The 15,164-nt window shown below is 37.7% G+C and overlaps 1 protein-coding gene across 1 annotated transcript; it reads left to right on the top strand.

Annotated features, from left to right (window-relative positions):
- The first annotated feature begins 10,154 nt into the window (after positions 1 to 10,154).
- LOC144957794 (uncharacterized) lies at positions 10,155 to 14,566 on the top strand. Its single transcript, XM_078889222.1, has 2 exons — positions 10,155 to 13,802; positions 14,333 to 14,566. The coding sequence occupies exon 1, from the start codon at positions 10,517 to 10,519 to the stop codon at positions 12,953 to 12,955; it is 2,439 nt and encodes an 812-aa protein (XP_078745348.1). The 5' UTR covers positions 10,155 to 10,516; the 3' UTR covers positions 12,956 to 13,802; positions 14,333 to 14,566.
- The last annotated feature ends 598 nt before the right edge of the window (positions 14,567 to 15,164 follow it).

Below are 15,164 nucleotides of genomic sequence, written 5' to 3'. Positions count from 1 at the left end.
AAAAACATAATGTCAAATGTCGAAAAAACAAACGAAAGACAAAATACATTAAAGATGCTATGAATTACAATATACACAGCTACTGTAATATAAACGGTGTGTAGTTGTTGACATGTTCCAATTATGGAGGCCACTCATTGAGGGGGTTAATGCTATTCCAATTAAGCTGCTAGCACTGTCCTCCCATCTTTACAAATCCTGACCTCCTGCTGAGAACAAATGTTTTACAATTAAACTTGTTGAATTTCCAAAAGTTCCCAACTCCCGATGAAAACATCAAATCCAACAGAGTAACAAGGAGTTCCATTGTCTATAAAAATAGCCAACGTCTAAATAAAAAACCAAGTTTTAAATCATTGTACTGTTCTACTGAGTTACAACAACACATGCTTTTAAAATCTCTTCTCTCCTTTCAGAATCAAGTCCTCAAAGCTTTTTATTGTGAAATGCTGATGAACAAGGAACTGACACAGGACTATGCTGGTGTTAGGTAACAACTCCTTGAGTCAACTTTGCACAATTCCATGTCCAAGATGATGGTTTTAACTTTGTACACAACATATAACGTTTTGATTGAATCACAAACTTCATCTACAGTACAGAACGAATCATCTCCTGTTAGTGTTGAAATTCAAATGAGTAAGCAGTGTTGAAAAACCTCTGATAACCCATGAAGCTCCTTATTCCTTCCATCAAAGATGGTTGTCCACTCATGACCACACTATATGTGGCATTCTTGTGATCTATATTTTTCTGAGCAGGAACAGCTCGCTGTTCATCAGTAAAATGTCTGGTACTAGGATAGGGACAAGCATCTGAGGAAAAAAAAATGGCAATAGGTTAATAACGAAAGTAATCTAGAGAAATCAGCATTTATTCATGAATAACCAAGAGGTGACGATGTACAAATGGTGGTGTAAACAAGGCTTGGAAATATGGAGCCAAAGATCCCCCTAGATTGATAAGTGCTAAATAAATGAGCAGTCAATTAATCTATTGAGATTAATCCTGACTACTTTAGATTGGGACCACCAATCCATCATTCGAATTCTAGAAAAATAAACCCATGACAAAAACAGATTAACTCAAATTTCAATCATTCTTGCCAAAGTGGAATAAAAAAGGCTTTACAGCTGAGATACCCTTGTTGAAACCCAAGCAGAGGAACACAAGATTACTTTGAAAATCTTCTGATAGGCTATCAATCCAAATCGAACACTGAATCATTGATCAATGCGTCAAAGAAATTTGATGAAAAACTCAAGCGCCATGTGTAATAAAGCCCAGAATTTTTGTTTGTTTCGGTGCTGGTGGTGACAAAAAGTGAAAAAGTAGGAAAATGTTGAACGATTGCCCCATTTCTACTGCACTAAACCCCACTTTTAGAGCAATTGAGATGATAGACTATCATTGATATTCTAGCTAACTTCTGGAGAGTGGAAAACTGCACCTGTGTGTTCCACCACACATCAACTCTCACATTGTTTCGAGAAATTGTAATTTTAAAAAGGAGGAAATTCCTCCTCTAAACTACAAAACCGCGGATTTCCGCAGATCCGAGGAAAACCGTCGGCACTCTTGTTTATAAATAGAAAATCGTCATACACATGCAGATGACACAACTTTTGGGACATTATTTCCAAGATGACTAAAGCACTCCCCAATAACAACGAAAACTATGGACTGCACTAGCAACAAGATATGAAGTGAGTAGAAAAGTGCCAGAAGACAATAGAGAATAATTTTTTTTTTTTTCGCGGCGGTGGTGGGGTTTGAACCTGCGACCTTATTGGTACGACAACTCCGCCTGGCAGGTGAGAGCGTGGCTCTACCGTGTGAGCTATCCACGAACACAAAAATATTCGTTTCAAACCCAAAGTCATTTCTAGATCCCTCTCTCACCCACTTCTTGAGATCGCCGATTCGTTCGCCACCATCGCGAAGTAATTTTTGACCAGCAGTTAAGCTTAATAGCCAATATTCTCATCACAAACATATAACATAGAAACGATTGAGACATTGAGTATTCTCCGGTGTATGGGGTGAATTTTTAATTCAGAAAAGTGAGCTAGCACAACGCAAGTCCAGATATGATCTGTGAAGATGCACAGTCAGAAGTGCAGAAAATCACCTTTGTGCTTTATTATCTAAGTACATCAACAAACAATTAATTAAACAATATCTCTGCCATATGCCATTGGAATGAAACATACATCCATACACTATTTTATTTTAGCAGGCATTAGATGTCGCTCGATTAGAGCGATATATAGTTACCTGCTAGGCAGCGCTCAGAAATTATTCGTCCTGACTGCATCGACTTTCCCAAGTTTAGTGTTGTGACCATTTATTCATTGCTCATTTGCCTGAGAGTAACAATAATATAAAAATAAAAATGAGGATTTGTCAACTTTGAGAACCAATTATTGTAAAAAAAAAATTATAATAAATAAATAAAAATACTAACAGATGAAACCATTGAGAGGAGTGTAATAGTAATATTCTTTAATACCTGCAACTTCGAACTCAGTCCCAGTGCATGCACCTCAAGCTCGTGCAACAGCAATAGAAAATTTAAAAAATTTAATAATAAATGCAAGATTTCAATGATCTTATAATATTAACTTCCGAAGCGTCACCCCGAAATAATACTGCTTCATTGAGATTGGTCACATTTTTTGGGGTCAGGTTATGTTAATGGGATTTCTACTCACTCAAATATCATGTCCAGGAAATGATTTTTTAGTTAAAGCTGAATCATGGCCCTGACCCTTTCACCTTTGAGTTGCCCATCTTTGGTGCTGCCAGGCTGAACACGAACACCACTACAGATACTGGAATGCCATCTGAAATTTAGATTAATCAACATTAATAGTAATGTACAAAACTGAATGTTATAACATCTACAATATATATGCAGGATGCCTACATAAAATGTAAAAAGAGCAAAACACTAAACAAGGGACATTCGAGTTCAAAACCCTCCTTTACCTGGATACCTCTGTATAGAGCTTTTAGACTTGGTGTAGTCTCCTTCGCTCCTCCTCATCTATTAATGATTGGACCAATTTTTATAATTGAACTTGTTTCCTAGGGTGCTGCTTATCTCCAACTCTGCTTTGAATTTATTCAAATTTTTTGCTGATACTGTGGTTTCTTGCAGTTTATTCCAGTTATTTACAATTCTAGATGAAAAAAAGTTCCTTCTTTCATTTGTTTTAAAACGTTCTTTTTTCAGTTTCTTGCTGTTTCCTCGTGTCTGAATGTTCTTGTTTGGTTTAAGGAATCCTGCCTCTACCCTGTCTATTCCCTTTACTATTTTATATGTTTGGATCATATCTCCCCTTCTTCTCCTGTAATCTAAGGTCGGGAGATTTAATTCTTTCAATCTCTCACAGTAGGTTTTTTCTTTCGGGTGTGTGATAAGTTTTGTTGCTCTCCTTTGCACTCTTTCCAAACAGGCTTTGTCTCCCTCAAACTTCGGATACCATATGCAGCTTTGATCTAACCATAGTCTTGTAGATGGTAGTCATGTGTTTTGTTTTCAGATTCTTGAAATTTCTTTTCACTATTCCGAGTGTTTTACTAGCCTTAGATTGAACATCTTGAATTTGCTTCTTGAAGTTTAGCTTCCTATCAATAAATACTCCTAGGTCTTTCTCCCCATTGGATTTCTGCAGGGGTTTTTCTTTCATTATATAGTTTGCTTCTCTGTTGTTTTTTCCTAGGTGAAGAACTGCACATTTATCTACATTGAACTCCATCTGCCATATTTCGGACCATTCTTGAAGCTTTTTCAAATCTTGTTGTAAGGTGTTTCTTTCTTCTTCTGTATTAGCTACTCCATAGAGCTTAGTATCATCGGCAAAGATTTTACATTTAGATGATAGATTGTCTGGCAAGTCATTGATATAAATCAGGAAGAGAACTGGTCCCAGTACACTTCCTTGTGAAACTCCACTTGTTACCAGTCTCTCCGTTGATGCTGTTCCATTCACTATCACTTTTTGTCTTCTATCTTTGAGGAATCTCTGACCCATTTGACTGTCTGATCATTAATTTGATACTGTTCCAATTTCCTGATTAGGCGCCAGTGTGGAACTTTGACAAATGCCTTTCTGAAGTTGAGGTATATGACATCTAAATTGTTGCCTAATTCCAGGTCTCTCGTCCAGTCATCCATTGTTTCAAGTAGGTTTGTTACTGTAGACCTTCCCGCCATGAAACCATGTTGATCTTTGCTGAATAGTTTGTTCTTGGTCATATGATCAACCAACTTTAGCCAATAACAGACAGTTAAAACATGAATACATGACGTAAAATCCAGTTAGACCACCAAAACAAAGATAATAGCACAGTGCCAGAATACAAAATCACTAAATAAAAAACGCATTCCAGTCAAAACCCATCATTCAAATTGTCATGCCTGCCCAATGTGTAGTCACACATATAAAAGCAGGGTTCAAATTTTTTTCTGTACAGCCCATATTTTTGTCAACGAGCACAGAATTACTGGCCAATCTAAAAATTATAAAACTATTTTTACAGATTCATATAAATATAATAATAGTAACTTGCAAACCTTCCTTAAATTAAGGGTAATTCAATCACCCGTTGAATCAAGTGATTTGAACCCGGGACCTTCCAGTTCAGGGTCAAACAACTTCACCACTACTCACTACACTACAGATCCATCTGACCTGTGGAGATATCCAATACAAATTATGTTATTAAGAAGAAATAGAAAAACAGAATCCACGAAAAGAACTGAATGTCACTTGTATTTTGTTGTTATTGTAAATGTCATTTGCAAATTAGCAGAAAAAACATGCAAAACTAATAATAATTAGGTTTAGGTCGAGATCAGATTTTTTTTCTATTAGGATTAGTTTTAGTAAAGGTGCTTGGGTGTTTGTTTTTCCTAGTATTAGGGTTAGTTAAAGGTACTAGGTTATAGTTATATTTATTCTTAGGCTTAATCGAGGGAATATTTGAGTTGTTTCCCTTGGCACTAGGAGCTTTCTGAAGGACTCACCTTTTTAGTTTTCATTCTTTTGTTCTTCAATTTTCTCTTAATTTCAAAAATTCGCTTACATTTTCATTCACCTTTCTGGAGGAGGGGGAGGGGCAGGGTAGTATTATTATTGCCATTGCTAAGCCAGTTTTTTTAAAAAAAAAGAAAGAATATGAATTTGAACTTGAATCGCAGCAAAACCAAACAAGTAATAAATAGAATTTAAAAAAAAATCAAACTCGCCTCTTCAACATAAAGAGAAACAGTTCCATAAACGAAAATACGGTTTTACATTGTCATTAGGTTAGGAAGCCAAAATTGGCCAGGGACCAAGATTTTGATCTCCCTCCGCCTCCTAGTCTCCTCTCCTACTCAACTCCAAGCCTCTCTCTCTATGAAACTTTAGTTAATATTTATTGGTGGACATATGAAAGTCTATAGCCATAACCGCTAATAAGATCTCCCTTTTCATGTGTAGATTTAGTTGCAGTACAAGTGGAGAAGAGAGTCAGAGTGATGATGTGCTAAGAATAAGAAGATAGACGCGGTTTTCTTTTTGTTTGTTTTTTACGCTAACATCCTCAAACTCCAATAATAGAAAAAAGGAAAAAAGCATCGTTCCTAGGGGTGGAGATGACAGATTTGAATACGCTAAGACTAAGGAGGATGAAAAGTCCTCCGACTTAATTATTTTACCGTCAGCTTAAACTTACTCTTCATGTTGATGCCATTGACCATGTTCCTTTCACGTTTCAGTTTTGCTTTACCTACTCTAGCTAGTAGCTACCTATTATCGAGGCAACTCCACTCCTTTTTCTTGTTTAGTTTTGGCGGAAAATTTATATCGATACCAATAATACTCGAGACAGTAGTCAATATATTTAATTATTTACAGCGATGGTTCACCCATGGAGGACACATAGGTACTGCCATACTCTAAGTCACTCCTCTTTCTCGTCATTTTCTCCTCCTCCTCCTCCTCCTCCTCCTCCTCTTCCTCCTCCTCCTCCTCCTCCTCCAACTACTGCTACTACTACTACTACTACTACTACTACTACTACTACTACTACTACTACTACTACTACTACTACTACTACAACTACTACTACTACTACTACTACTACATCTACTACTACTACTACTACTACTACTACTACTACTACTACTACTACTACTACTACTACTACTAATATTACTAGTAATACTACTACTATTACTACTACTACTACTATTACTACTGCTACTACTACTATTATTATTACTAGTACTACTACGACTGATACTACTACTGCTTCTAATACTAATACTACTACTAATGCTACTACCACTTGATGATTCCCAGTAATTTTAAGGAAAAAAGTACATCAATAAATTGAATTTGTTATTTCGAATATATTTTTGGTCTTTCCTTCTTATAACTTTTTAAGCTTTCCTTCCACGATATGCGACCAAAGCTGTAACGCTAAGGCTTGGTAAATATTTTGAATTAAGTCACTCCTCTTTCTCGTCATTTTCTCCTCCTCCTCCTCCTCCTCCTCCTCCTCTTCCTCCTCCTCCTCCTCCTCCTCCAACTACTGCTACTTACTACTACTACTACTATTACTACTACTAATACTACTACTACTACTGCTACTACTACTACTACTACTACTACTACTACTACTACTACTACTACTACTACTACTACTACTACTACTACTACTACATCTACTACTACTATTATTACTACTACTACTACTACTACTACTATTACTACTACTACTACTATTACTACTACTACTACTACTACTACTACTACTACTACTACTACTGCTATTACTACTACTTCTACGAATACAACTACTACTAACACTTTTTCTACATACTACTAATACTATCATTTTTGTTATTTTTTTGTAATTCTGACGAATATTGCATAGAAATGTGAAACACTTCTAAAATTGATTTCTAGTGATATTCATTTCGAACCAAATCGCTTTCCTGAAGCTGCTCACTTGGTAATAAAATAATCAGACTCATAGAAAATATTGATGAAAAAAAAAATTATTAATATGAATTTTAAAACCAAAATACAGTACTTTTAGTTATTATAAAGGGAATTGATCCATTTATGTTTAAGATTATTAGCAATACATATTTTAATAGAATTGACAGAATTATTTATTTGACATCTCCACTCTGAGATCCGGGTTGTGGGCAATCTATTTATAGTCTTGCTATTCGCCGCATGCCATGAATAAGTATTCCGCGCTTTTAAATGCTCCACATTGTTACAAATGTGCATGTTAAATCCATGTTGTCATTAGTTCTTTATTCATGTAGAAATCATTACAGGAAACTCCTCTTCTGGTTTTCAACTATTAAACTGTAACAATTTTTTATGTCAAGTGTGTACAAAATATACAATTTGCTGTGTCATGTTTGAATCATGATGGCAATGTTGGTGAGTAATGCACATAAATCTCGTGAAAAGAAAAACCCTTGTAAATCCTATTGGAAGTTCAGTGATCGTAATCACAACAGTTTTATTCTGTATAATATTGTTATTGTAAACCATTCGAAAGTTAACTCACTTCCAGAACCTTCGTTTCTCATATACCGTAAAGAAGAGAAATCCAAAAGTATGGTTCTGTAACCAATGAAAATAATGGCTTTATGTCCCTAACAATTCTAGTGTTAGAGCCAAGTATAATTAAATCCAACAGAAGGTTGTGAAAATATTCACGTCAACGAGTGCGGACGGTTTGTGGAAGGACTATATCCCTCCGTGTGACGAGCGATTTTCTTTCACTGCGTGTTTCTTTATCATTCGTCAGCGTCTCGGTTCAAAACCACTTCAAACCTAGTGGACGAGACATATATATTTGCCAAGGCAGATTAACACCTCAAGTAAGATAATCAAAACATGGACAGCCTTTCTCCAATAAAGCTCCAAATCTTTCTAACGGAAATTCTGGTCGTTAGGTGGGAAACATTTCCATTGTATAACGGAACATTCACTTTCAGCTTAAGGCTTATTTACCTGTTCAAATTGTCTGCCCATTGTATTCATGCCACCTGCTAATTACCTTTTCCAAACAAGTCGCCATCGTGCATATGCCCTGAGGTCCTTGTCTCGTTCAAGAGTCCCTTAATTGCAATTACTGTTCTTGTCTCTCCGGCAATTCTCCGTTATTCTTTCTTACCAAAGCATCTGGATATCATTGGCTATCTAAAACAGGAAGATTCTTCGGATTGGCTATTCCCATAATTCAGACGCTCTTTTCCATTTCATAAAACCAAATTCATCTAGGAATCTTATCACACACACGCTAAGAAGCCCACGAGAAAAGAGCTATCTCTCCAATTTCAAACTTGTAAAAGTTTGTCTATCTCGGCTGGAGGTAAAATGAATTATTGGTTAACATTCAAAGTTGAACGAGATATTACTGTGAATTCAATTTAATCTATTATTAATATTATAGTTTGTGTATATATTTTAATTGTGCTATTCCATGGATGTTCGTAAGTTGGAATACCTGTACAAAACTATATCTATATGTATCTTATTCTATAGTTAACAGTTGTTTATGATCAATGTTATTATTTCATTTATATTCAATATGCATATTGCTTGAATGTCTGTACCCCACCGCCAATCGCCGGCCACACATCATAACCTCAATTATAATTAATAAAAATAAATAAAGAAATACCAGGGACACAACCCTGTTAAATTCTCATCATGTAAGATAGCTCGACTGTCAGTTGATGTTTAAACAATATACTAACTCCCATTATCATGAAGTTACTGCTTCTCCTTGCCTTTGTCGGCAAATAAAGGCTATTATGATGTGTCGCTCAAGGACGATTCGGTGGCGAAAGACAAACTCGATTGGCTCTAAGACCTTGTTGTTTTAACTCTTAAATTGAAGGTCCTTGTCCTGATCCTGATTCCTGGCCATTTTCCTGGTCCTTTCCTGTGTCATTGGAGCACCCAGTTGTGCCGAATCCCTGCATCCCAGTCCTTGAACAGCGGTAAAACCCTGATGTCAGCCTAACTACAACACACTGTTGTGATGTCCAGAAAACTCTGCAAAGCAGGCGCCAACCCTGGAACTAGCTGATATATTTGCCTCAGTCAAGCAAGCCGACGGGATAAAGATAAGCCAAACGGGCTTATACCATTTTCAAATGTATTTTCCACAGACACATATGATTATATCAAAGCAAACAGATAAATATATAATAGATTAGATCCACTCAATTAGAGCTATTCTTCCTGATATTAAATAAATACTTATTCTTTCTATCTTTTCCTTTAACAATCTAATTAAACTTTATGTATAGAACTGTTATTATTGCATTTGGGCGTTACTATTTTCTTGACTCACTTGTTATTAATACAATTAAGTTATAAGGGATCCTAAGGCAATTCTTGATCTCCCCTAGATTAAACCTGAGCCGTTTGTGATATAGGTTGTGTGGGGTGCGGCTGATAACGAGAGCCATAGCGCGCATACTAGTTCGAATCCAGACCATTGAGCTATCGGTTGGACTCGATCCCACAAATTAACACACAACCCGCCACAAAATGGTAGGCTCGTCCGGGATTATGAATCTTTAATATAAAATAATATGTGAGTCATTAATTTAGATATAATATTTAAACACCCATTCTTTACTTCTGCTACTATCTCAATTTAACAATAGCATTCTATTACATTGGGGGCTCGTAAATATATCTACCTTAAATCAAACCAATCAATAAATCATTTGATTAATTAATTACAAATATCATAGGGAAGAAATCTTATTTATTATTGAAAAGTCACTGTGGTTACATTTGAAATTGGAACATGCCCATTTTCTATATTTTCACTAATCTATAATTAGTTTACTAACACTGATTTATGATTATGATTATGACAACCATGTTAATTTAATTATGCATAGTTAGGCAACGTAATTTTAAAGCAGTTTACAAAACATAAATTGTTATTTCATTGCCACTTTTTTTATGCCATTGTTGCCATAAATTCTGGACCTTCAGCCGAGAATACCCCCCCCCCCCCTTCCGAGAATACCCCCCCCCCCCCCCCCCCCCCCCTTCAAAAATTAAGTTAAACAAATCTTAATTAAAAATTACAGCCACTCTAACTTCAAGTTAGGCCATCTTGCAAGTTGTTGTTTACACGTGTAACGGTAAATAGTATTATCTCTCTATTGACACGAGCACGCCAAATTAAGCCCCAGGCAATAACCACTCTTTCTAAGTATTGTGTCACTGTGTGTGTCATATTTTGAAATTTGGCTTAGCGAACCCTAGCACTTTTCAACAGTGTGTTGTCACTTACTTCACTATTATTCATTATCTGTGCTTCAGAATTCTTCATTCATATTTAACCCTTACTGGCAAGGTTCCATTTGTTTGCTTTCTGCCCTACTCTTTCTGGTTCAATTCCATCTATAGCATCATCCTAATTCACCTTCTGCAGTTGTTCAATCTGTAATTAATCAGCCATGGCTACTGGTGTTACAATCAGACGCGAGTTTATCCAGTTAGGAAAAGAATTGGGCCTTTCTGGTGAACAGTTATCTGCCTATGTCACTGAAAACGCAGAAAGGGAGATTACTAGATTAGAAGAGGAAGAGAAGCGTGCTAGATTAGAGGAAGAGGAAAAGCGGAAACATGAGCAATTATTGAAAAATAAAGATCTCGAACTGGAACTTCAACGCACCCGCCAGAAAGAAATTGAAATGTCGTTAACAAGAGACATGGCAGAAAACCGACTCTCTACCCATAGCCCCATTCCATCCAGTCAGGGCAATGGAAGCATTGATAAAGTCATGTCGTTCCCGGTAGAAACTTTCAACCCACACATTGAAGGGATTGATCAATGGTTAACGCGATTCCAGGAGTTAGCGATCTCGTATGATCTTCAGGAGGACAAATGGGCACTCAAAGCGTCTCAGCATCTCAAGGGCAAAGCCTATGATGTTTACTCTCGCCTGACACAGGACAACAAAAATAACTTTCAGGAGCTAAAGTCATCCCTACTGAGACATTTTGATGTCAGCGCAGAATCCTATCGTAGACGATTCCGAACATTAAAGAAGGACAGGCATGAAACATACCACCAGTTGGCAGATCATCTGCAACTCAGCCTCCAACAATGGTTGAAACTATCTGGCAACCCAGACACCTATGAGGGATTAAACCAGCTTATCATGGTGGAACAGCTGAGAGATGCAATGCCCCTGGATGTCCGTCGTTTTGTCGATGAGCAAGGCGCTCATAAACTGGACGATATAGTAACATGTGCTGACCGGTTTGCAACAGCGCAAGAAAATCACCTCACAGAAAGGAGACAACACCGGATTCAAAACCCATCCACCTCACATGAAGATAGAGCTACATCTCCACCACCATATGAAAAGAAGAATAACAATAATCAATACGAAAGAAGTAACACAACACAACACAAACAACACGTATACTGCAAGAACTGTAATATGAAGGGACATTTGACAGAGGAATGCCGTCGCGACAACAAACGTAACGGCCATCAAAAGGGAAAACCTGTCAGTGTAAATGTAGGTCGCACAGTTGGGAACCACCCACTTCATAAAACAAAAGAATCTTCGAATCACCCTCCAGTCATTGACAAGGTAAATGGACAGAATGTGACCGTTCTCTACGACACGGGATTAGACTATCACGCGGTCGTAGCACGAGACTTGGTTCGGCCGGACCAATTCACAGGCGAGATTATCGAGATTCAATGCGCCACTACAGACAGCCCATCTCTGCCACTTCCGATTGCTAATATCGAAATAACCTCTCCATACGTAGTAGGAACTATACCTGCAGGAGTACTAGATTCACCTACTTACCCTCTCATCCTTGGATGCAAATACGTATTTCTCGGAACGCCCAAACACCCATTTCACGCCTGTCACGCGAGGACAAGAGCACAGGATCAACGGAATATGCCGCCGTTATCACAAAATCCTGGACCAAAGGAAATGAGGAAGGCACAGACCGAGGACACGACTCTCTCACGCTACTTCGCCAAAGTGACGGAAGTTAGTGACAAGAATAAAAAGGGAGATTTCATAATACAACAAGAGTTGTTATACAGAGTCTCTGGCAAAAAACGCCATCAGCTCGTCGTCCCCTCTACGCATCGCCGACAGATTCTAGACATGGGACACAACATACCTTTCAAAGGACATGTGGGAATCGCTGCCACAACGGAGCGCATCTCAGCCCACTATTTCTGGCCTGGTATTTCGGATGACATCAAGAGCCATATAAAGTCATGTCAAAAATGCCAATGGAAACCAGATCAAACAAACACAGCTCCAGTAACCTTAGGTTCGATTAGGACTGTAAACTCTCCCGTTCAATACACGGGCGCAAACATCATGAGACATTATTCACGCACAAAGAGACGGAATAAAAATGATTTCAAACGATGGAATCAAGATGATACCAAGATAAGAAATCAAAATGATGCCAAGATAAGGAATCATAATGTTGCCAAGCAACGAAATCAGGGAGGAACAATAACTCCTGAATTTAAAAATGTTGGACAAACCAGGAACGCTTCACACTGCGAGAACGCTTTCTGCGCTATAAAAAGGACCCTGACGTCACTACCCGTGCTGCGCTTACCTGACACCAAACAACCTTTCATTCTGAGGACAGAAGCAGGAAAAATTGAAATAGACGCATCGTTACTTCAACCTGACCTCGATGACCCTACAGTCCTACACCCTGTTGCTTACGCAAAAGAAAATTATCGCCTGCGGAACAAAGATACTCAACAGTGGAGCAGGAATGTCTTGCCCTGGTATGGGCCATACAAAAATACCAAATATACCTTTATGGACGTCACTTCACTGTTCAATGCGACAATCAGCCACTTCTATTTCTGGCCACAGCTCAACAATTAAACGCTAAACTCATGCGTTGGTCGCTAATACTACAGCAATTTTCGTTCCATGTGGAATTCATCAAAGGCACTGATAACCATGGAGCCGACTTCTTAAGTCGCCATCCGGTATCCGATGACGCCACAACAGCATAACCGTACTTCCAGTACTATCTTATTGTCCACGTTTCTCAGATGATTTTAAACTAGACTTAATTTTAATCTCACAAGGAGATTTTTCAAGAGGGGGAGAATGTGACGAGCGATTTTCTTTCACTGCGTGTTTCTTTATCATTCGTCAGCGTCTCGGTTCAAAACCACTTCAAACCTAGTGGACGAGACATATATATTTGCCAAGGCAGATTAACACCTCAAGTAAGATAATCAAAACATGGACAGCCTTTCTCCAATAAAGCTCCAAATCTTTCTAACGGAAATTCTGGTCGTTAGGTGGGAAACATTTCCATTGTATAACGGAACATTCACTTTCAGCTTAAGGCTTATTTACCTGTTCAAATTGTCTGCCCATTGTATTCATGCCACCTGCTAATTACCTTTTCCAAACAAGTCGCCATCGTGCATATGCCCTGAGGTCCTTGTCTCGTTCAAGAGTCCCTTAATTGCAATTACTGTTCTTGTCTCTCCGGCAATTCTCCGTTATTCTTTCTTACCAAAGCATCTGGATATCATTGGCTATCTAAAACAGGAAGATTCTTCGGATTGGCTATTCCCATAATTCAGACGCTCTTTTCCATTTCATAAAACCAAATTCATCTAGGAATCTTATCACACACACGCTAAGAAGCCCACGAGAAAAGAGCTATCTCTCCAATTTCAAACTTGTAAAAGTTTGTCTATCTCGGCTGGAGGTAAAATGAATTATTGGTTAACATTCAAAGTTGAACGAGATATTACTGTGAATTCAATTTAATCTATTATTAATATTATAGTTTGTGTATATATTTTAATTGTGCTATTCCATGGATGTTCGTAAGTTGGAATACCTGTACAAAACTATATCTATATGTATCTTATTCTATAGTTAACAGTTGTTTATGATCAATGTTATTATTTCATTTATATTCAATATGCATATTGCTTGAATGTCTGTACCCCACCGCCAATCGCCGGCCACACATCATAACCTCAATTATAATTAATAAAAATAAATAAAGAAATACCAGGGACACAACCCTGTTAAATTCTCATCATGTAAGATAGCTCGACTGTCAGTTGATGTTTAAACAATATACTAACTCCATTATCATGAAGTTACTGCTTCTCCTTGCCTTTGTCGGCAAATAAAGGCTATTATGATGTGTCGCTCAAGGACGATTCGGTGGCGAAAGACAAACTCGATTGGCTCTAAGACCTTGTTGTTTTAACTCTTAAATTGAAGGTCCTTGTCCTGATCCTGATTCCTGGCCATTTTCCTGGTCCTTTCCTGTGTCATTGGAGCACCCAGTTGTGCCGAATCCCTGCATCCCAGTCCTTGAACAGCGGTAAAACCCTGATGTCAGCCTAACTACAACACACTGTTGTGATGTCCAGAAAACTCTGCAAAGCAGGCGCCAACCCTGGAACTAGCTGATATATTTGCCTCAGTCAAGCAAGCCGACGGGATAAAGATAAGCCAAACGGGCTATACCATTTTCAAATGTATTTTCCACAGACACATATGATTATATCAAAGCAAACAGATAAATATATAATAGATTAGATCCACTCAATTAGAGCTATTCTTCCTGATATTAAATAAATACTTATTCTTTCTATCTTTTCCTTTAACAATCTAATTAAACTTTATGTATAGAACTGTTATTATTGCATTTGGGCGTTACTATTTTCTTGACTCACTTGTTATTAATACAATTAAGTTATAAGGGATCCTAAGGCAATTCTTGATCTCCCCTAGATTAAACCTGAGCCGTTTGTGATATAGGTTGTGTGGGGTGCGGCTGATAACGAGAGCCATAGCGCGCATACTAGTTCGAATCCAGACCATTGAGCTATCGGTTGGACTCGATCCCACAAATTAACACACAACCCGCCACACTCCGCCTAAATAGTAAATCGCGTAATAATATTAAGTTTCCAAGCCTTGTTTACACCACCATTTGTACATCGTCACCTCTTGGTTATTCATGAATAAATGCTGATTTCTCTAGATTACTTTCGTTATTAACCTATTGCCATTTTTTTTCCTCAGATGCTTGTCCCTATCCTAGTAC

This window comes from Berghia stephanieae, chromosome 12 (assembly GCF_034508935.2).
Source record: "Berghia stephanieae isolate SIO BIC M18660-M18661 chromosome 12, UCSD_Bste_1.3, whole genome shotgun sequence".
Taxonomy (NCBI): domain Eukaryota; kingdom Metazoa; phylum Mollusca; class Gastropoda; order Nudibranchia; family Aeolidiidae; genus Berghia; species Berghia stephanieae.
Note: the sequence above shows the minus strand (reverse complement) of the source record. Positions and strands in the feature narration are given on the sequence as shown.

What these genes read in the sequence shown, in the direction of transcription:
- LOC144957794 (XM_078889222.1), top strand. Translation starts at nt 10,517, where the DNA reads ATGGCTACTGGTGTTACAATCAGACGCGAGTTTATCCAGTTAGGAAAA.